Consider the following 24,492-nt stretch of genomic DNA (forward strand, 5'->3'; position numbering starts at 1 on the left):
GCCCTGTGTGATGACTGGTTGCCTGCAGCGGAACGACTGCGCTGAATTCTTGGCTGCGAGGTTTGGTGAGTGCGGGACTTTCTTCTTCTGAGTTTTGCCAGGCTTTTGTTAGTGTCAGAAACAGAGCTGGTAATTGTGGTTGTCGTTGCTGCCGGGTTAGTTTGCGGCAAGACAATAGTAGGCAGTAGAGAAAGCAGCATTCAGAGCAGCCATGGATTTGAAGTCGTTGCGCAAACCGAAATTGCTGGAGCTTGCAAGAGAGTTGGGTCTGGATGCCTCAGACAAACTCAGAAAACCAGAACTGCTGAGGGCTATTCTGGAGTTAGAAGCTGAGGATGACGAGCTGTCGGAATGCCTTGAGACCATTGAGGAGAGGGAGACGGCAAAAAGACAGGAGCGCGAACTTAAAGAGCAAAAAGAGAAACAGGAGCGCGAACGAAAAGAACAAAAAGAGAAAGAAAAAGAAGAACGCGACCACGCTTTGGAAATGAAGCGTCTCGAGGTAGAGATGGAACGCGCTCGCAATGGAAGTCAGGCACACGGTGCAGGAGAACGAGTATTGTTCAAAATGACTGACCTGATGCGGCCGTTTAAGCTTGGAGAGGACATTGGTTTGTTCCTGGTTAACTTTGAGCGAACGTGCGAGAAGCAGGGGTTCTCTCGGGAAACGTGGCCACAGCGCTTGCTCACTTTGTTACCCGGCGAGGCGGCCGACGTAGTCGCTCGCTTGAAGAGAGAGGAGGCAGAGGATTTCGACAAAGTGAAATCGAGTCTGCTAAAAAAGTACAGGCTGTCAGCGGAGGCGTTCCGTCGGAAGTTTCGGGAAAATGAGAAAGGCAGAAGTGAGTCATATACAGAGTTTGCCTACAGGCTAATGTTAAACATGCTGGAGTGGCTCAAAGAAGAGAAAGCGTTTGGTGACCACGAGAAAGTTCTGCAGTGTTTCGGGCTGGAACAGTTTTATAGTCGGTTACCTGAGAACGTGCGGTACTGGGTCTTGGATAGGCCAGACGTTAGTACGGTGGCTAGAGCCGCTGAGCTAGCCGAGGAGATTGTGACGCGTCGGGCTCGCGGAGCTAAGGACGGTCAAAAGGGTGAATTTGGCTCCAAGTTTGAGAGGCCGAAGTTCACGCCCATGAGAGCAAAGGGGAACACACGTAGGGCGGATGCGAGTGAAAGCAGTCCGACCGAACGTAAGGAGACGGCGGCAGCCGAAGCCGAACGCAGAAAGCGGTTCGAGATGAGGCAAGCGCGCGTATGTTATACGTGCCAGAAGCCGGGTCACTTTTCGGCGCAGTGTCCGACCGAACGTAAGGAGACGGCGGCAGCCGAAGCCGTACGCAGAAAGCGGTTCGAGACGAGGCAAGCGCGCGTTTGTTATACGTGCCAGAAGCCGGGTCACTTTTCGGCGCAGTGTCCAGAAACAAAAACAAAAGTCGTGTTTTTGTCATTATGCAGCACTGACGAGAACATGAAGCTTCTCGAGCCTTACATGCGAGACCTCCTCGTGAACGGGAAAGAGTGCCGAGTGCTTCGCGATACCGCAGCTACAATGGATGTAGTTCACCCCTCCTACGTAGAACCCGATATGTTCACGGGCGAGTGCGCATGGATCAAGCAAGCCGTGGAAGCTCATAGCGTGTGTCTGCCCGTAGCAAAAGTGCTTATTGAAGGACCTTTCGGAGCGCTTGAGACGGAGGCCGCAGTGTCATCTATGCTGCCCCCCCCCCCAGTACCCGTACCTATTTTCGAACAGGTCCGATCACCTCCTGCGCGAGAAGGGGCTTTTGTTTGGTGAGGCTAGCGTTCAGGCCTTAACCAGATCGAAGGTTCGGGAGCTCGCTGCAAAGGCGGTAGTTGCGGGGCCGACGTTGTCGAACAATGAGAAAGGGTCAGAGGAGCAGCAAGCTGATATTCAGAGCACGTCCGAACTGAATAAAATTGAGCCTGTAGCGTTGAAGGCACAAGATACTGGAGAGGAAATGCCCGACACGGGAAAGTTAGAAGAGCTATCTGCAGATTTGCTCATCGCGCCTACGTCAGACGGACTTAATAGGTTGCTAAAAGTCAGCCGGTCGGCTTTGATAGCCGAGCAAAAAAATGATGGCAGCCTAGAAAACATCCGCTACAATGTCAAGGAAGGTATCGCCAAGAAAAATGCTCGTTTTGTGGAAAGAGGTGGGGTCCTGTACCGGAAGTATCTAGACCGCAGGGGAGTGGAGTTCGATCAGCTGATCGTGCCTCAGTGCTACCGTCAGGATCTGTTGCGCTTGTCGCATGGGGGTTCGTGGTCCGGACACCTAGGAGTTAAGAAAACTAAGGACTGTCTCTTGCAAGAGTACTATTGGCCAGGGTGTTTTCGGGACGCAGACCACTTTGTGAAGACATGCGACACCTGTCAGCGGGTGGGCAAACCAGGGGACAAATCGAGGGCGCCGTTGAAGTTGGTACCTATCATTACAGAGCCTTTTAGACGGCTCGTTATTGATACAGTGGGACCTCTGCCGGTAACAGCCACGGGGTACAGACACATTTTGACTGTGATCTGCCCAGCGACAAAGTTCCCTGAAGCAGTGCTGCTTAAAGAACTCAGCTCAGTTGAGATAGTCAATGCACTACTGTCCATATTTGCGCGAATTGGTTTTCCTGCGGAAATCCAGACAGATCAGGGCACAGAGTTTACTAGCGCTTTGACGACAGCCTTTCTCGAAAGGTGCGGGGTAAAGCTGTTACACAGCTCAGTGTACCACCCACAGTCGAATTCCGTTGAGAAGCTCCACTCCGTCATGAAGCGCGTGTTGAGAGCATTGTGGTTTGAGCAAACTGACTGGGAGCTGTGTCTGCCTGGGGTGAAGTTTGCATTAAGGACCGCGCCGCATGCGGCTACGGGGTTTTCGCCAGCTGAGCTAGTGTACGGTCGCTCGCTGCGATCTCCGCTTCGCATGCTTCGAGACGGATCACTGCCCTCTCCAGTGGCTGCAGACCATCTCTTCCACAAATGGCCGCCTCCTGCGCTGGAGCCTCGCTTTGCAACAACACTCCTTTGAGGTGCGTTACAAAAAGGGGAGTCTCAACGGTAACGCCGATGGCTTAAGTCGAAGCCCCTAACGTAAGAATCAGCCTCAAAGTTGTTTGTTACTGATGTTTTTCTTCCTGAGGCAGGTTTTTTAACACATTGCTTTTGTTTAGTGTTTCAAAGTCATGACGTGCTTTCTAGTGCAATTTTCCAATTTGTGGACGCGTTCTGAATGCTGCTAGACTACTGTAAGGAACTAGGCAGTAGTATAAAAGGGGAAAGAGCCTGGCAGGGCTTAGTGAGGGTTGTGTCGTGCTTGCTGACTGAGCGGTTGAGTTTCGGCGTAGTTCTAACGCTTGCTGGGAACGAGAGAAAAATGGCAACTCTCCCGAAGTCACTTTGCAGTGTCCTGTGTGAACCTGAACATGAGAACGAGGCCTTCTCTGTGCGCTGCGCTCAAGAAACGCCGAGGGACGACCGACTTCGGTGATGAGCATCATCGAGCGACATCCCTCCGGACAGCGGATGCAGTCCCCTGACCATCGGGATCTCCTTTTCCCGGCGGGGCGGTCTATTACGTTTCGTCTACGACGCGAGGTATAGCCGGCGCGGATGTAACGGACGCCGGGGCTTCATTCAAAGCGGCGGACATTTCGGCCCGTTCAACGCTGCCGTAACGCCTCCTGCCAAGCGCGTCCAGGCATGTTTCAATGCCACGTGTATTCGTGTGTGCGTGTGTGTGTGTGTGCATGTTGGTGCCCACGCTTGTCAAAGCGCGGCAGCCGGGGAGAGGAGCTCCCCAAGTGTGAAGCGAGGAGGTCTGACCGGCGCCGGCCTGGCGGATGCATCACTAACTCGTCTCAACGTGTCTCTCAGCCTGTCCGTGCCCCGCATCACGTGCGCCTCTGACGAGGCGTTCCTTCTTCCCCTCGACTCCGAGAGTATAAAAGCAGCTGCTCCCGGACGCCGAGAGAGGCTCCGATTTCTTCCGTTGAGTTACGTGCTCTCCCGTCTCTCCACTTCGGTCGACCTGACCACCCACTCATTTGCGATGCTAGAATAAACAAGTTGTTCTGTTACCAGTCGACTCATGCTTTGCCGGGACCTTCCGATGCTTCCAGTTGTGCCCCAGGCCGCCAGGTCAACGCTACCCTTGTTGCTTGCGACCGAGATGCAACAACGGGTGTCAGCGCTGAGATTACAACAATTCCCATTGCGCTTCCTTATATCCCGTTACTGTGGTTCCAATCTACGAAAACGGAGCCCTAGTCCCTCCAGATATTTCGCCGCATAAATGTAATTTAGGGACACGCTACTGCCGAAAGAATATTCCACTCTCTAAAATGTTCTAAATCAGTTGTTTTCTTTGCTTTTTTGGCTTCATCTGTTGCACCGAGTTGTGTTATTTCTTACGCGCAGGACGTGCTCTTTGTTTCCGCACCTTCAAGGCCAAATATAACCTAGCTTATCGTAATAGCTCAGTGAATACTGTAGTACAGGCCCTAGCAAAAGCCTTCAAATCACACATGTCGCCTTTCTTTTATTCCCCCACCTTATCACCATGTAACCGCAAAGGATGCGGTTCAGTGCGCATTTGCGTGCACTACCAATGTAATGCACTAGAAGGATCTTACATTACACGCTTGAGCCATAAGATGTGTTACTATTTTTGCTGATGTCGTGATTCCTAAACTTGGCTCCTGGGAATATTTTCGCATTTTGACATGACCATTGGGGATTGCTCTGAATGGAGCCCTATAATACCCTGTGCAACGGATGACGACGGCATGTCGGGCACGTATATGTATAGCGGGCGGGCTTTAGCAATGTCACTTGATTTGCCAACCAGTAGTCATGATTACCACTATCTTTTTGCTTCGCTTTGTAGGCACAAGTTCACGAAACACGCGCGTGGGTTATTCCAGGTTATCACCTCTGTCATTGCTTCCCGTCTGTTAAGCGTCAATATTGTTACGTCAATATTGATCCACCACGATTTAATCAAAATATTTTCTTCTATTCAACGTAGGAGACATCGCACCCTTCATGGCTCTGGAAATCAAAAAGCTGCCGCGATAACACGGTGGATATGGCTGCAATGTGCTGAGTGTGATGTTGCGAATTCGACTCCCGGCAGCGGTGGCCAGATTCCGAATAGGGGCTGAATGCAACAGGGCTCGCGCACTTTGCTTTGAGTGGACACCCAGGTGGTCGAAAGTAAACCAGAGCCTTTTACTACGGCGTCCCACACATTCCCTGTGCTCTTTAGGGTGGTTGAACGCCTTACTTTAGTTTATTTCGAAATAAATTTAGCGAAAATCGCCATTATTTCAGTTATAACTTGAATTGATGTCGTTTGTATGGTAGTCATGAGCCAGGCAATTCACAAAAGAACCTAATGAATCGTGAATTCTACAAGGAGGATCACTGTCGCAAGAAAGGTATCTTGCTTTGGTTGTCACAGACACGTGTTTCAGCTTGTCTGTCCCCGGACTCAGTGGTTGGAAGCTCTTGATGAAGCAGCAAAGAGAGAAACGTTGGTGCCCAAGGCCACCAGTATCCCTGACACTGAAGAGCGGTATAATGGCTGGGTGCCTGGACAGGGTTTACATGTTCAAAAGAAAAACAAGTGCACCCCATAGAAGCAGCGCTTTTTTAAACTCGCGATCTTTAAAAGAGAGAGATAAAAGAGATGTGAAACGCAGGGAGGTTAACCGGAAGATAGATACCGAGTTTGCTACCCTGCACTGCGGAAAGGGTAAGGGGAGACAGAAAGACGAAGAAAACACAAAAAGGGCACACAAATTAAAAGCGTGGGAGAGGGGAAATAAAAAATAAAAACAGACACACACACACAAAAGAACTCAGGGGTGTAACAGTCATTCAAGCAGGTAGCATCATTCAGTAGCACCTTCACGGCCTTCTGGTTTGAAGGTCGCATCAGCCGACACATTTAGATTATTTGCTCAGAAAACAGCCCATCATCGAGGCGTGCCAACGCCGCCACGAGCGACTGTCGCTCGGAGCTGTAAGCGAGGACAATGACAAAGGATATTTTTTATTGTTTCCTCACTATCCCAACTATCACAGGCAGCACTGTCAGTCATTTCGATGTGGCAAACAAATGTATTCGTCAAAGACACTCTTAGCTATAGTCGGCAGAGAACAGTTGTCTCGGTTCGGTATAGTCCAGATGGAATGGGCAGTCGGAGAGATGGATCCAAACGGTTCAGTCGTGTAAGTCTGAAAGCTGGCGTGTTCTGCGTGGATCGTGTGGCCTGACGCGCGTTTATGCGAAGCTTGTTGCTGAGTAAGTTCTTGATAGGGGGATGGGTTCCTTCACGGCATCTTGGTGAGCCCTCCTCGCAGCTTCTTCGGCGTTTTCGTTGCCCTTGATGCCGCAGTGGCGTGGGAGTCACTGAAAAGTGATGTCATGTCCTTTCTCTGCTAGCTGGTGATATAACTGCCTTATTTCTAGCAAAAGTTGGTCTTGTGGGCCACGACGTAGAGCAGATAGCAAACAATGCAGGACTACCTTCGAATCGGTGAATATGCTCCATCTTCGCCGTACGTCTTGATGGATCATGCGAAGTGCCGCAAGCTGCGCAGCAGCCGACGTTGTGCGGTGATGTTTTAAACTGAATGGTCGCGGCTTTTTCGGAAAACATCACTGCTCCTGCAGATCCGTCCACAGCTGTCGAGCCATTAGTGTAAATCTGGAGATGGTCCTTGTATGTCTTGTGCAAAATCAGTAGAGATATCTGCTTGAGTGCTGGATACGAAAGTTCTGGCTTCGTTCGAATTCCCAGTAGTGACAGTCGAACTTGTGGGCGAGAAAAACAAGGAGGTGCAAGGAGCCTCTCAGCTGGCGTATAATTTCTGTAGAGGGCGTCACGCTACGGCGATATCTCCTGGCAAAAAGAAGCACCTGGCCGGTCTTTCGGTAGCGCAACGAGGTGGTGGAAAGGGGCCTGAGTAACGTGCTTGGTGTGTGTTCTGAGCACTTCCAATGTCATATGAGTTGTGACTGGGTTATCTTAAGCTATCGTAATTGTCTCCGCTCTTTATGTGCAGCGCGGCAATCCGAGACAAACCCTGAGTGCCTGTGCCTGCGCACTCCCGATTGTGCGGATGTTACTTCTGCAGGTACTGCTCTGTACAGGTAAGATGTACCTCAGATACTCGAGAAAGAGCGTCCTGTAGAGTTGTAACATCACGTGTACTGATGTACTCCACGTTTTCCCCTCCAAGTAACTTGAAAAGGTGTGAAATGGCCTTTAGGCATTTCTTCATGTAGGTCACATGGGAACTCAAGCTGAGATCTCCATCAAGGATCATCCCATGAGAATCTTTGCGTCCTGGCGTAAGATGGATCTATCCCATTGATAAATATGGCGTAGGACGGCATTGGCTTCCGTGTAAACACGACCAGCGCACATTTCTCAGGTGAAATCGGCAGACCTTGTTCGCCAAGTTACTCCAATATTGAAGTCGCGGCTACTTGAAGCTTCGCGCGCACCTGAGGACGTGTTACACCTGATGTCCACACGCATATGTCATCGGCGTAGAGTGATATCTGGACAACACGCGGTACGCGTTCCACGAGACGAACCAGAACATGATTGAATAGTGTGGCGGTGTTCCCCTACCTTGGGGAACGCCGCGGTGTGTGTAGTGTTCAGACGTTCGACCGTTATCAGTCTGCACAAAAAAGGACCTCATATGTAAGTAGTTGCGGATCCACCGGTACATTCGACCACCAAGACCAACCGATTCAAGAGCATCAAATATAGTACCATGAACAACATTGTCATAAGCTTCTTTTACGTCCAGGAACATAGCAACAGATAACCGTTTACATTTCTTTTGATGTTGGATGTAACTGACCAGATCGATGACATCATCAACGGAGAAGCAGAGACGTCCACAACCGGCCATAGCGTTTCGATAAACTTTGTAGCGTTCCAGGTACCACTCCAATTTGGCAAGGATCATGCGTTCCATCACCTTCCCAACGCAACTAGCCAGCGCGATGGGCCGGTATAACGTGAGTCCTAGTGGTGACTTGCCATGTTTAAGGAGTGGTACCAGACGGCTTGTCTCCCATTCTTTAGGAACGTTTCCATACAACCAGGATTCATTGATATATGCAGCAACAAATTTCCTGCTCGCTCACCCAGCTGGCACAACAGGCTGTACGATATGCCATCTGGTCCAGGCGATGAAGACCGATTACAGAAAGCAAGAGCGGCCTCAAGCTGCTCGGTGGTGAAAGGCAGGTGCATGCCTGAATCCCGTGCATGCGGCACGATGCTATGCATACCAAGGGAAGCTGTCTACATTGATTAACCTACTAGTTATTGAGGTCGCAATTAAACAATATCATCCTATTCAGAGTGCATGCGCGCCTGCCCTACGTGTGTGATGGTATACCGTTTCTCTTCACTGCTTTTACAGCGAAGCTGTATATGGCTAAGCGATTCGTCCATCCATCCGTCTGTCGCCTTTACGGCAAAAATTCCTCCGTGGTAACCTCAGGCGGATGCGCAAAAACAGAAAGAAAGAAAGGCGCGTGATTGGTTTCGCCAGTAGTAACGTCGTTGCTCTCCGTCGCAGCCGAGCGTGCACGCAGCAGTTCCACTACGGCTCGTAAATGGGTAGGCCACGCGTCATACGTACTCCTGAGGAGCAGGCAGCTTTCGATCAGCAAGGCCGCGAGCAGAACCGGCAACGAGCTCGTCTACGTCTTGCCGGTGCTGGAGCCCGGGCACGAGAACAGGCTCGTGCAGCCGAGCGCAAGCAGCAACTGCGTCCCGAGAATCCCATAGCTTATCAAGCCGTCGTTTAATGAACCGATGGGATTGACCCGGTGATAAACACCGGGGCTGTAAGTTCCAGCTTCACTGGTTTACCGTGTGTACGGAGTGCTTGGGCGGTAATTTTTCTGCATTACTTTAGTCAAAGATAACCTTGAGCATAATACTGAGGCTCTCGATGTTGTGTATTCTGCCAGCGGATACTGGCCAAGTGGGTTAAAACTTTGGAGGAGCGAGGAAGAAGAATTGTAGAAAGAGAGGCTAGTTACTTTCAAGTATATTTGCCGTGCAGCCCTCTATGGACGACTACTGCCTGTATAATTTGTGGCAGCGGCGTCGTAGTGAACTTGTCGTTAGAGGGTGGATTTCTCGAGCTGTTAAGCAGGCTTCTCCTGAAACAGCAGAGTTACAATAAGGCAACATTTTCGTATACAACTTCGAAAGGAAACCACAAGTAATATAGGCCACAAAAGTACTGCCTAGATGTCAAATAGCATATTTGATAGAAAAATAACGTCAATAATTGGCGTCAATTATTGGTGTAAGGTAATTCCGCCGACACACCGCCCCTCCGCAAAAAAAAAAAAAGGAAACTGTTTTCAAAGTCTGGAACTGCTGCTAAAGTGTGTAGTCGTAAAAGTAACCAAGTAGCTATGGCATCGGAAAAAAATTACAAATAATCCAAGTGTATATTATCCAAGAATACGAATCTCCAAGGAAACTGAGAAAAATATGATCGCTCTACCTGTAGGCTACTAAATAATCTAATTTCTTCGCAGCCTTAATATTTTTATGTTTTCGGGAGAAGGTTAATGAACTGTTCTTTATTTACAAATGTGTTCATCATCATCATCAGCCTGGTTATGCCCACTGCAGGGCAAAGGCCTCTCCCATACTTCTCCAACTACCCCGGTCATGCACTAATTGTGGCCATGTTGTCCCTGCAAAGTTCTTAATCTCATCCGCCCACCTAACTTTCTGCCGCCCTCTGCTACGCTTTCCTTCCCTTGGAATCCATTCCGTAACTCTTACGGAATGGATTCCAAGGGAGATAGAGACATTAATACATTTGACTGCCACAAATCTATTAATGTCTCTATTTATAATTGAGGCCCTTCTGGGCATCACTGTTCCAGACTCCATCGCAACGCGGCCAATAATCGACGCATCTACGTAGTGAACAAAAAAGATATGAAATTTTGCTTTCCCGTCCTTGGAGTGAACTGCTCAGAATGTTGGCGTTACGTCAAGCCATGTCTATGGCGTAGGGCAGTAGTCTCTTGAGCAAGCATTTCCATCATACGTTCTTCACACCGCATAGCGCACCCACCATGAACATAATTTGCGTATTCCAAAATGCTTCACAAGAAAACCGTAATATCTACGATTAGTTAAAATATGTGCGCGTTGGTGAGAGAAATGTTTGTTGATGTTTGAGGAGGTTAGCCGAGCAAGATATTTGGCATGCTACAACAGGTTTAATATATTAGACAACAGGAAAGGGTGATATAAAACACACACACGCACGCACACGCACACACACACGCACGCACACACAGACGCACGCACACACACACACACAGACACACGCACGCACACACACACAGACGCACGCACACACGCACACACACACAGACGCACACACGCACACACACACACAGACGCACGCACACACACACGCACGCACGCGCGCACGCACGCACACATACACACACGCGCGCGCGCACACACGCGCACACGCACACACAGACGCACGCACACGCGCACACACACACACACACACAGACGCACGCACGCACACAAACACACAGACGCACGCACACACACAGACTCGCGCACGCACACACACACACACACACACACACACACACACGCACACGCACGCACGCACGCGCGCGCACACACATACACTCGCGCGAAAAGTTGGAGAAGCGCAGCCAATCAGCACCATGAAATGAACAACGTGGAAAGGGGAACATTGTGGCACCGTCAGTAACCAAATGTTAGCTATTTTTGCGGCGCAGCCAACAGGACAGATCTGGCTAACAATTTTGTTATTGATTGGGCCATAAAGCTTCACTTTCCATGTTGTTAATTTCGTGGTGCTCATTGGCGGCCCTTTACAAGTTTCTGGGCGAGTGGACGTGTGTGTTTCTTTTAACGCGAAGCAGTCGTCGGGAATGCAGGTGTGTTCAATCCATCCATCCGTCTGTCTGTCTGTCTGTCTGTCTGTCTGTCTGTCTGTCTGTCTGTCTGTCTGTCTGTCTGTCTGTCTGTCTGTCTGTCTGTCTGTCTGTCTGTCTATCTATCTATCTATCTATCTATCTATCTATCTATCTATCTATCTATCTATCTATCTATCTATCTATCTATCTATCTATCTATCTATCTATCTATCTATCTATCTATCTATCTATCTATCCAACTATCTATCTATCTATCTATCTATCTATCTATCTATCTATCTATCTATCTATCTATCTATCTATCTATCTATCTATCTATCTATCTATCTATCTATCTATCTATCTATCTATCTATCTATCTATCTATCTATCTATCTAGTGTCCTACGTCGTGATGCCGTCGTGGTCGTTTCTTCCATATGTCACTCATGTTATGGATATCCTGATATATAAATTATTACAGAATGGAATTGACAAGACTGTCAATCATGTCACGGCATGAATGACATGCCATGTATTTCTTTAACTGCATATATATTCCGGACAAGCATGTGTGACATTAATGACATGTTATGGCACATATGTCATAAAAATGATTAGTATGAAGAATGTCATGGTCGGTACGTCAAGCCATGGCGTGATTTCTACGAATGCAGTCGCATGCATGACAGGAACGAGATAAATTCGTAGCAGTACCATGACGAGAACTTATTCCGACCCAGGGGACCAAGTTGTTCATTAACTTGGGCCGATGACTGTATAAGCGCGCTCGGATTCGTAATGGTCGTTGCATCGTCATTCCAACTTCATAGTCCGACTATAGCCTCTTGATTCTCGCGCGCCGTCTGTGCTGGAGCCAGGTAGCACGCGCGAGAACATCCCGCCATCTCGGCAGCAGAACAGAATGTGAGAGGGGTTAGGTGAACCCCACCTGCACCACTAAATTATCGCAGGTTAGAAATAGGAAATCTGAGGATTGGATTGGAAGATTGTTGAGATTAGGGTAAACAATGAGAGGGAGTATAGAGGAAAGGGCAGAGGGGGAGGGGGTAGGTAAAGGGAAAAAGTTAAAGTTACAGCAATGGTGTGAGTGAGAGAGAGTGAAATAGAGAAAGAGAGAAAGCTACTATCAGCATCCACCGCCAAGGGGACGGGCTCAGCACAGCGGGCGTTTATTGAACAAAAGTAAATAAAATGATTAAATAAATTTTATTTTTCCTCCTTCTTGAGGGCATCTTATGTTCTGCTTAGATATTTTGCTTTTCTTGTTGATAGCTTCGATTCTTTTTAGCTCCCATTTGTCTTGTTGGGTCCGTTGTTAGTCTTGTAGTAGAGGCTTCGTCCATTGCTTGCTTTTGTGAGGCTGAGAATCCACTCTTTGCTTTAATGGTTCTAACCCTTGTGTTATTGTTTGTGTATCTGTTGTTTCGTTGTTTTGTTGTGATGTTATTGGCTTGATGAGAAATAGTGGTTGAGGAATCCTCACCAATAATGGTTTTTCTGAACTATTTCTTCCTCATAACCGTGTTTAATATGTTTGAAGATGTTGTTTTATTTATTTCACTACTTTAGTTAACTTTGTATTGTTTTCGCACTGTATAGCGTTCTCGTTAACTTGATTTACTATTTCTTCTAGAATTGCCATTGTTTCTTTAGTCTTAATAATTTCTGGTTTTCTATTCTGTAGTTTATCTCCTAATTTTTTGGTAAGTTCGTTTCGTTGCTTAGTTACAATTTGGCAGTCTTCCAGATAGTGGTCGAAATCTTCAAAGGTTTTCCCGCATTGACATTTTGAATCTGATGTTATGGTAAATCTTGAAAAGTAAAAGGGAAACCTCCCATGCCCAGTCAGTGCTTGAGAGGTATAATAGTATGTAGGAAAGTGTGCAGGGATGTGGTTGACGTTCTTTATCCATTTGTATGTGTAGCTATATTGACACGTGTACTTCGCTTTATCGGGCGACCACGTTTCGCCGCCTAACAATTGTTATCGCAGAGCGCGGTACGCGCCTACATGTATCCGAAGTTTCTGGAAAGTTATAGATGCTTCTATCCGCTGTCTGTTGTCGCCGAACCTTGTGTTATGTGATTTCATCGCCTGACGCGAATGGTGTAGAACTTTGTGGAAGGCACGCGGGTCGCAGCGATTACTCTGGAACATTCGAGAACTGATCTATAAAAGCCGACGCGCTTGACCCGCTGATCCGATCTTCGACGATCGCCGACCGTGTTCGCCGCTATCGTTGTGCTATAAGCGTAGCCTGTTTTGTGGGCACAGGTTCGCCCAATAAAAGTTAGTTTTGTCGTTCATGGTATTGCTACTGTGTTCTTCAACGTCACCACCACGTGACAATATGTACCTTCTTTCTTCCATATTTTATGCCATTCTATATATAGATTTGCTTACAATTGTTTGGATATAAATGCTTTTGTGATTGGAATGAATGTTTCTATTCCTTCTTTTGTGGCTTCTTTTGCTAGTTCATCAGCTAATGTGTTTCCTAATATACCACTGTGGCCTGTAACATACGTTAATTTTATATTAAGTTCCGTTGATTGACCTAGTATGTTTCTAATTTCGCATATCATTGGATTTGAATTATTTAGATTTTTTAAAGCTTGAAGTGCTGATAAGTTGTCTGTGAATAGTTGATATCTAAACTGTTTTTGTGATGATCTGATGTGTTTGATTGCTTTTGAAATGGCTAACACTTCTGCATCGTAATTGGAACTGTATCCTGGTAGTTTGTATTTTCTTTGGCTTTGAATTTTACTTTCTCAGTCGAGTACTATAAAGGCTGCACCAGTTTCCTTTTCTTTCTTTGATCCATCTGTATATACTCTGTAATCTACCTGTTCTTCGGTTTGTACAAAAGGTATACTAATTTTCTTAGACGGGTGGTTATGCCAGTGGTCATATTTCCGCATTATTTGATTTTCAGTATATGCAGTATCATTCCAAGTGAAGTTTTTACCTTCGTTAAGTATTTTATATTGTTCGTTTTTTGCATCGTTACAAGCACCGATTGAAAAGCATGCTCCCTACGCGCGTTGATTTCCTTGCGCCCGACAGCAACGCGCCGCCTTCTTGTTCCTATCTTATTTTGTTATAGCGCAAGCTTGACACGGACAACAGAAGACACATCTGACACACACAGCGCAGAAGATGTGTCTTCTGTTGTACGTGTCAAGCTTGCGCTATAACAAAATAAGATATGCCGTACCAACAAGCCCCTATTGCTATCCTCATCAACTTCTTGTTCCTCCCGAACCTCGTGCCGTACTTTCACGTCCATTGTCGTCGTTACTAGGCTGCTTCATCAAGCTTAGAAGCGCGCTCTTTCCCGAAGCGCATAGTGTCCAGGTAGAACAACGTCGTTTCGATTCCACTATGGTAGTGTCATAACAGCTCGGCCAAGGCAAGCAGCTGCACCACGCCAATTGTCGGAATGGTTATAGGGGACACGGGCTTCAGTTTGTGCCAAACTAGCGCCAATAAAGTCACCCTTTCGCGTCCTCCATGTAACGCCACGTGCTATGGTTAGTGTGAGCACTTAGTCTGGGCATTTCTTACCCATCTCGCACCACTATGCCGCTCGTTCACATCAATTCGACCGTGCGTAGAAATCATGCACTCGTAGTTACAAACGCCGTTTCTGATGTCATCACATGCTCACAAGCGCCCGCGTTGATTCCACAGTTCACTGTATTCGCGTCACACAGACAAACACTCAGTTTTGTGGGGATTGAGGTGTGTCCCGGCGACATTACACGGGCATTCACCTGTTTTGTCGTCCCTACGCCTCTCTCTTTCTACTCGGGACGGTTGTCGTTGGTGGTCTTTGCCACGAACCATTTCTTCTTTTTTTTTTCTTTTGCGGTGGTGGCGCACGCGTTCCAGCGGTGGAGAGCCAGCTCGAGGTAGAGCACTGCGGCACAGCACTGGGTGCGTTCACGTTTTCCTCTCGTCCACCGGCCCCTTTGTGCCTCGGAGTTAAGCTCGCCTATATTCCTTTTTGCTTGTACGGCGAGCGCGTGCCCTGTGTTGACCTTTTTCCGGAAGCTAAGCCGAAGATCGATGCCTAATGGTCCTACTACACCGAGCCGCGCTTATCGGAGGCCCAACCCGACGCAGATTGCCCCAACTCTCGCGAGTGGGCCCATTGGTTATCACGAGAGCAAGAATGATAGTCGCGTGGACTTTTCCTAGCGGCGTGTCATGGGGAGCCGTCCACTCGCATGAACGTTCTAGCGGCGCCCCTTTCTGTACTGTGCGCCGATGGTGCGGAAGCCCCTTTAATTGCCACGCCGGTCCGGAACTGGTAGTTTGCGCAGTGTTGGGTGTGGCCGGAGGCAACAAACGGTTTCCGCTAAATAAGGACAATGCTGTATTTTCTTACGCGCGTTGCGCTTAGAACCGCAGCGTTCGTTACTCCGGTGAGATACCAGGCCCACACGATTTACACAAACACGTTGGTCAACCTGGTAACCTTTTGCCCGTAACCCCGCAACAATATATATCTTCGCATAAAGTTCATTCCAACAGAGCGTGGGGTCTGCATAATTTCTTTTCTTTTAGTGCGAGAGCATTACTTGGCATTACCCCGCCGTCATTAAAAAGCCGTGGCAGGAAAACAAATTGTGCCATTTCCGTCTAACTCAAAGAAAGAAAGTGGCCACGGTGAGGATCCCATCTTCTGCCCGCACGCCGTTACTACCGCTCCGTAGTCGAACGCGCATACCACCGCGCTACCCTTCCATTGGGCCATCGTTGCAACAGGAAGCGACAGTGATAGATATCTTCGAGGCTGTACACGTTGTTTGACTCTACCTGGGGGCCGAATCACTAGATGGCAGAGCGAGCGGCTTCGGACCGAGCACGGCGAGCTGTGGCGTTGCCGGGCGCAAATGAACGCAAATTGCCGCGCGACTGGCCACTCGAGGCACTTTGCGTGTATTCGCGGGCTTGTTTCTCACGTGGAAAAACACTTTAGTGTAGCACTCATTCAGGAAAACAAGCTATATCGGAAGTTTTTCATGTCGCTCTACAATTTTCTCACTGACACTTTTCGTCTAATCATAACATTTGAGAAGTTAATTAAGACTAATTATCTAATTAGGCGGAATAAAAAAATTGGTTGAGCATCTCCAAACGACGGCAAACAAGATTACCTGTGTTCTGTCCAGTTACGTGGTATTTCCCTATTTTAAGAGTGGCTAAAATTAGCTGGGACACCCCGTATATGTATGTATGTATGTACGAGCGGCGCCAGCCACGACGCATACGTCGTGGGTGGCGCAGCTCCACATACATACATACATACATACATACATACATACATACATACATACATACATACATACATACATACATACATACATATACGCCATCTTGTGCAATAGTGCCACATGGCGCCGTGGAGCTTTCACATTGCACTTACGGCCTAAGTAGTCGGCGGCTATTCGGCGGCTGACGCTGGGTGACTCCGACGATGACTGGCTTCACCTCCGCCTCGAGATCCCTGCGGCACATATAAATACGATCCTTCACAGCGCCGCAGGCCAATGAAACGCAGTCATCGGCACGCGGTATCACACCGCTAGCTGCTCGCTATCGCTATCGCTATGCTCGCTATCGAAGAGAAGCAAGTAGACGCCAGAACTGATGATGCCACGCGAATCACCCTCCACATTTGCTCGTCTCCTTCTATCACGCAGACACAAATTAGACGCTCTGAGGCGGACAGAACAATGCACACACGTGGACGTTGATGAAACGGGAGTATTTTTCACGTTAAGGTAAACAAAATACAGGAGAGTTTGCAGCCGCTCGAACGACTCGCGCAGCATGAAGGATTAACTCATGCAGACCAGTGCATGAGTGTACCCTGCACACTGCTGGCCTCGCGTCAACAGGAGATGCGAAACATGTTGCATATGCATATAACACGAGTAATAAAAAGCGCAGGTGCAAGAAAGATATGTCGTGGAGGGTTTGGGCAATTCGGTTGCTCTGAAAGCGTGGGCACATGGAACCACGTAATAATGGCGAACTCGCCTAAAGCATATGGTATACTGTGGAAGCGGGTGACATAAAAAAAAGATAGGAAAAGAAAGAGAGAACTAGCGACATAACTGGGAAGGATAGAGACATGGCAAGAAAATGAAGGAGGGTTGTGTGGCTTCACAGCCTATATAGTTTCGCGGACGAGGGTCGAGGCTACTAAATGGACTTAAAAAAAAAAGGTCGTGTCTGTAATTAATTAAAATCAAGTCACGGTTTATCACAAAGTATGCGAAGATCCTAGTAACCATAGGCAGTAACGGATCTTGTAGAAGCATTTACTACCGAAAAGAGCTATCTGATTGGTCTAGCAAAGGTAGCAAGTTTGCGAATTATACATTGTAATGGCAGCAATCTAGTGGTATCCGCTACCTAATGAAGCTAGTGGGGCCTGTTTCTTTACAAATGACACTTGCAGTGCAAATTAATAATTAGGTTGCTTCTTTTCTGTAAGTACAATACAAACACGTTTGCGAAAAAAACTTGCGAGAAGCTTTTTAATGCAGTTTAGGTACGTTTGACGCCCATCAAATAATGGCACAAGGCGTCATGTGTGGCGGAGTCTAAGTTTCAAGTAGTAAGCTGCACTCTACATAAAGGAACTAAAAAAAACTCATAACACAATAAGATCATCGGGATACTACGTGACATGTTTCTTAGGACGACCGGATTAGTATATATAATAATAGCCTATAGAAGCAGAAGATGCACTGGTGGAAAATCATGTATTTGAAAACATAAGCAAGTTTACATACCCATATTTGTATTCCGCACAATCTACACATATGGGGGGCACAACTAAGCGTATAGCTATAATTACAACCTAGTAATTTGGACTATGGTTTGTCCAATCATCTTATTAAAAGAACCTGTACAGTCAATAATGGCCCATTGGTGGGACTGGGTAGCACCGTTTTTAACTGATCTGTGCAACCTAGTGACTGTTTAGTAAAGGCTGCACCTAGTAAGTGTGAAATATGGAAGATAGTAAACAGCTAGTAAATAGTAACGAGTGGCAAACTTAGTAACGGCACCCGTTACTTTCTGTTTTATTAACATTTTCTGTACTAGTGTCTAATTCTGAAATTACTTGCGCAAGGGACCCATACACACACAGAACACACTAATTGAACGATACGGAGTAGAAATGTGAGAACGAGATCTGCGGGGATATTTTGTAACTCTTGTTCATCATTATCATCATCATCATCAGCCTGGTTACACCCACTGCAGGGCAAAGGCCTCTCCCATACTTCTCCAACTATCCCGGTCATGTACTAATTGTGACTACGTTGTCCCTGCAAACTTCTTAATATCATCCGCCCACCTAACTTTCTGCCGTCCCCTGCTACGCTTCCCTTCCCTTGGAATCCAGTCCGTAACCCTTAATGACCATCGGTTATCTTCCCTCCTCATTACGTGTCCTGCCCATGTCCATTTCTTTTTCTTCATTTCAACTAAGTTGTCATTAACTCGCGTTTGTTCCCTTACCCAATCTGCTCTTTTCTTATCCCTTAGCGTTACACCTATCATACTTCTTTCTATAGCTCGTTGCGTCGTTCTCAATTTAAGTAGAACCCTTTTCGTAAGCCTCCAGGCTTCTGCCCCGTACGTGAGTACTGGTAAGACACAGCTGTTATACACTTGTTCACACAGTCCCAATGCGTCTTTGTGCTCTGTTAAAGTTGTGTATTGTCCTGACAATAAACCTGTTGGGAGTTGGTGCTCCCCCGTGTCACTTCATGTCCGCTTTACAACCAGTGTTCGTTTGGTCTGTTAGTGTCTTCCAATACATAGCGCAAGGAAAATTAATGCACACCAGCTAGCCCAATTCATGGCTCTTCTATAAGCATGTACTATTCCCTACCTAAACATAAGCTCTTGCTTTGCGTCGAAAATTGCATCGTACAGGACGATAATGAAGAGCTTTCATTGAAAAAAAAAACTGGTATATAAGCCGAAGGGGTCATGGACCTGCTGGCTCTTTACCTTCGATCCCCGCTGGTAGGATTCCATAGCGGCACGTGTGCTCAAATGCGTGAAATTTCTATTGGTTCGTACGTGGTGTGGTGCCCATCCTGAGCGAAAGTTTTTAGTCATGTTGATCGACAGCTAAACGAATATTTGCATTGAATGTTTACGGAAATTGCCAGGCATGTCGATGGTTGTTTAGTTCTCGCCGAAGCATCGGCAGCTGCTAAAGTAAATCACATAAGAAAGATAAGCAATGATTCTGGCTGAGGAGCTTCCTTCACATTTAAAATAGCGAAAGATGACCAGCTACAATCTCTTTATATTAGCTTGAGGTTGAGTCGTGTTCATCTTTGTTGGACTTTCAGGCCAAGGACATCTAAACTTTTACGAAAGATTCGGGCCATTAAATAGTAGTAACAAATGCCATTGTGTTGTCTAGCCTGCACTAAATATTTAAAAATACCGTTGGCCTACTGCGCAAGAAAGCTTTTGTGCACAAGTTAGAAGGCTAGAAGAATCATGCTGCCCAGATAATTTTAATAGGCCCGATGAAGCATAATCGTGCACCTAGGTGAGTGCAACAAGTGTGAGGGATAAGACAAAGAAAGTAGCTGTTCTACCTTATGTTCATCGCATGTTGCTTCGATTAACAAATGTTGCCACTCATGATGGTGTCACTGTAGCGCTTACAGTTCCTGTAAAACTAAAGAATGTTTGTTTGGAAGTTGACAAGAAGAAACGTGCAAGGAAGAATCGCAACTTGTGCGAAATAATCTCAGCTTTCTGCAGTGTCGCACAGCTAATATAAGGAATACCCCTAGCGTGTGGAAAAGTTTATAATTGCCAGAACGGACGATGTGTAAATCATCAGCTCACCTAGAGAACACAGAATGACATTATTACTCACGCGCCGTCTTATTTAACTGCTCATTGTAACATATGTGGTTGTCAGGACCTTTTCATGAAACTGACGTTCTTAGCACAAGTATAGGCAGGAGGCTACGAGGGCTATTGAGGATCCTGATAGAAGCCTATCACACTGTGCACAATAATGAACGCTTCAGTCAACTATCTGTAACGCTCTCTGACAAATGGATGCAATATCTGTCTGGCATTGACTGCGATACTGTGTTCCATAATGTTCAGTTGAATTTAGCACTGAATGACCCTGTTAGATTAAGGGTGTCGTAGGTTTTTTATCTAAAGGGCATTATTCTGACAAATATTTACATCACAAGATTTCCTTAATAAGCTTAAATTGTTTGTCAGTGCTGCAATGGTCTTCTATATTGTCTCTGTTCCCTTTCACCGCTGTTTATGCTTTCATTATGATGGGAAACAAACTCGCCCAACTTGCGGAATTACTGCTTGTCTTGCTCTGTTTTGTGCTGTATCAATCGATGTAAATAGTCCCTAATGCATGGAGAGCAATATCATATATAGGGAAGAAAAGCAGTAGAAGAAGGAACTCCATTCATAGCGCCCCATTGTGTATGTGTCATATTTTGAAGGCACAACACAACAACACACTAGAGGTGGTTTTCGCCGGCGGCTATTTCTTTCACCTCTTTTCTATCCCGCATACTCTTTCTACTCCATGCTTAGGTTATAATTATTCTTGCTCAGTGCGAGTTAACACGTAAGCTCCGAGGGCAATGTCAGCCAACCGTATCAGCTAGCGGCGCGACCGATAGATCGAGGCGTAATATCGTTCGCTGCTGTGCCACTCGATTACCATTGAAGACTGTTTTAATAGCCGTAAAGGTGACATGTTATTCCGTGACGATCCCTATAGAAGGTTACAGAAAGGGTTTTATTTAAATGCTCCCAAATATTGCGCTGCATCCCAGGGACGATTCTGGGACGATCGCTTTTGGCGATACTATCACCTCCGCCTGACGTTACGCTCAACCAGCCAATCGTGCGCTTGATGTCCGAGGGGTTAATACCGCCGAAAGTGATCGTCCCAGAATACATTCCCTGTGAGGACGCACCATTTCACATATTTTTTCTCATAGGGCGGCTTAGCTTGAGGTAAAGTCGAATGCAAAACCGAAATGCAGAAAAGTAGTTTCCAAAAAACTTCTTTCAGTCAGATGATTACGCACCTGAAAGACAGTTATGGATGAGATTAATGATCTTCAACTTTTGATTATGTGTTTAGCTTTACCTGTTTATAGATTTTAGGGGGGGGGGGGACGTGCATTAAATGGTTCTCTAAGCAGTCCTGGCTTTCTTGGAATGAGATGTGACCTTCTGTGCCTTTCAATAATACTGTACATAGTTACTGTACTCACAACACTTTTGTAATTTTAATCAATATTATGAAAAAAAAAAGTGGAGTACCTCAGAGGTAAGAACTCTGCCTCCCCCATTGTGGAGCCAGAGTTCAAATTCACGTGAAGCACTGAAGATATCTTTTGCATTTATTTATTTATTTATTATACAGACCCACATTCGCTCAGAGAGCATTACAGGGTAGGGGGGGGGGGGCAATAATACATATTTTAAACAGTTGTAATTAAGGTTACATAACAAAAAACACGGTGACGAATAATGCAGTGCAGGCAGCATAACTATCTCAAAACAAAAAGGGAAAAGAGAGAAAAGGACTATATGTACATATTTACACATACATGGGCCTACATGAATGCATAAACACATATACACTCATAAATACATATAGTAGGCAAGAAAACGCGGAAAATAAAGTGAAAAAGAAACATCAAAACACTCGAACTGATCACATGTGAAGCAGTTCATTGAAAAAGGCTGAATTTGATGTTTTAGAAACGGTGTCCTCAGGCAGAGCATTCCATTCATTGATGGTTTTGGGAAAAAAAGAATGCTTTAACAAGTTCGTTCTTGACTTCATTGGCCTTACTTTTAATATGTGTTCACAGCGATGGGATATGTAATGCGGGTTAAGCATGTATTTTCATTTATTAATGCCAGTTGTTGTAAAAGATCTTATGAAAAAATTTTAGACGCAAGCAGCGCCGGCGTTCGGTTAACGTCGTAAGCGCTAGGTGTATTTTCATTTCTGTGACGCTACTAGATCTGCGATAGCTCCCAGTGATAAAGCGTGCCGCTCGGTTTTGTACGCGCTCTAAGATGTATTTAAGGTTGTCCTGATAAGGGTCCCATATCGTACAAGCGCATTCAGCAATAGGCCTTAGGTATGTCGTGTATAATAACTTTTTGGTTGCCAGAGGACAGGGATGAAAATTTCGAGCCAAGAACATTAGTGTGTCATTCCCTTTCGCGGCAATCTCTGCAATGTGATCCTGCCAAGTAAGATCGCTTGAGAAGTGAACGCCGAGGTACTTGGCCCCTGTTACGCTCGAAATGGTCGAATTATTCAGCCTGTAAGATTGGGAAACGTCAGTTTTTTTCCTAGAAAAGCACACGTAGTTGCATTTTGATTCATTTAGTGTCATGCACCAAGTGGCACACCAGTTCGAAACGTTATTAAGGTCCTCTTGAAGGATTTTGCTGTCACTTGGATTGTTTATCGAGCGGCAAACAACGCAGTCATCTGCGTATACTGGTAGGTTCGACTGGATGTTCTTAGCTATATCGTTAATAAAAATAAGAAATAATTAGCGGCCCAGAACAGACCCCTGCGGTACTCCGGACGTGACTGGAACAGCTGATGAGCAACACCATTTACCACTGTTATCTGCCTGCGAGTTACGAAGTTACGAAGTTACGAAGTACTTATTTAACCAGTTCATTAGGTCAGCGGGAATTTTTAAATGCTGAAGCTTGTGTATTATACAATCATGTCGTACCCGATCGAATGCTTTTTTGAAATCTAAAAACAAACAGTCAACGCTAGTACCTTGATCTAATACAGTTGTTATGTCAAAGAAAAATTCCGTTAACTGTGTGTCACAAGAAAATCTGGCGCTAAAGCCATGCTGTTCTGCGTAAAAGAAGTTTTGCGAATTCAAGTGCCTTATTAGGTTGCTGTATACGATGTGTTCCATAATTTTTGACGAACCGCATAGGAGAGAAATTGGGCGATATTGTTCTAAATTATTTTTAGGTCCTTTCTTATGGACAGGAACCACATGAGCAAACTTCCATTCGTCCGGCATGATTCCTTCAGATAATGACGTCATATACATTGTATGAAGAAGATTGCTAAGAGAACGAGCACATTCTTTCAGCACACGATTGGGTATGCCATCAGGACCTGTCGCTTTGTGTCTAGGCTGGTAAGGATTTGAAAAATACCATAAATTGATAAAGCGATATCGTACAATTCCTGAAGAACTGAGGCGCAAGACGGTAAAAGGCTAATGTTCATCGCTGAATTAGCGGAAAAGGCGGACCTGAAATAATGGTTGAAAACTGTGGCTTTCAATTCATCATTTGTTATCGTGCCATTGTTAGTCGTGATACACTGTACACAAATTTTCTTTTTCCTGGTTTATTTGGCAAGCTTCCATATAATTTTGTCATTGTTTCGAATCTTTGCTTCTAAAGTACTGAAGAAATGACGCTTCGAATGAGACATTCTTAGTTCAGTTCATCGTAAACCTCTTTCAAATTATACAGGAAATATTTCATTAGGAGCGGGATTTTCAAATGCAAAACGTGCCCTAAAGGAATCATTCAAACGTAAGTTAGTTATCCTTCTAAATTGTTTAGCACTGCGATTTATTATTCATGTGAGATACTCCAGTTTTATAATCAGCTTGAGCTCTTGAATGTGCGCTCTTGGCCAAAACTCACCTTACAAAAAAAATTATCAAAGAAAATGAGTTAGTACATACAAAGAAGTAGAACAAATGACTCGTATTTTTTTTATTATCCCCTCCTGAAAGCGAACAGCGACTGCTGATAAGACTAAGTGACAGCAGAATCGGGCAGTAGTATTCTGTAGAAGTGATGAAGATGGTGAGCTTTTTCTCACATTCGTTATAAAGGTTGTACGGGAAACAAAACAAAACAAAGGGATAGCAACATGACCCGGCGTGCGGAGTGAACTCGCAACCTCCGCGTGACGTGCTGTGCCAATTGAGCTGACGGAGGCTGCATCTCCTCGTTCACTTTGGCGGGCACATCAAATGCATATGGGTGTATTTCCGGCTTTGCTCTCGACCATTGTTGCGGATGTCAAACATCCTTTGTTTCAAGCTATGGCGCAACGTGACACGTGATGTTCTTTTTTTTTTTGCTTACGAGAAAATAGCTAAGAAATTCTTTTAGGTAGACTATCGTAACCTGACCGCCGTAGTCGAGCTAATCTCGATGCAGTGCGCAGGAACCATAAAATATGATGACCTCGCGCAATATGAGGCGCACTGCGGCCCCGTTGTGGGTGCCCGGCTGGGCCCTTTATCGTCGTCTGGTAGCCTTCAAGAGCTCCATGAGGTGATCCCGATACCCGACATAGTAGCGATTTCTAATCGTTGCGGGCTCGTAT

The 24,492-nt window shown here is 46.1% G+C and overlaps 1 protein-coding gene across 2 annotated transcripts in view; it reads right to left on the reverse strand.

Annotated features, from left to right (window-relative positions):
* The window catches only part of LOC126516890 (uncharacterized), a 36,244-nt gene that overhangs the window by 10,471 nt on the left and 1,281 nt on the right, over positions 1-24,492 (reverse strand). Inside the window, exon 2 of one of the 2 annotated variants that reach the window (XM_050166978.3) lies at positions 16,459-16,539. The exons of the other annotated variant lie outside the window; for it this stretch is intronic. Coding sequence (XP_050022935.2) covers positions 16,459-16,539 — 81 coding nt within the window. The remainder of the gene's footprint in view (positions 1-16,458; positions 16,540-24,492) is intronic. 2 annotated transcript variants of the gene reach the window in all.

Source organism: Dermacentor andersoni, chromosome 1, assembly GCF_023375885.2.
Source record: "Dermacentor andersoni chromosome 1, qqDerAnde1_hic_scaffold, whole genome shotgun sequence".
NCBI classification, from domain to species: Eukaryota; Metazoa; Arthropoda; class Arachnida; order Ixodida; family Ixodidae; genus Dermacentor; species Dermacentor andersoni.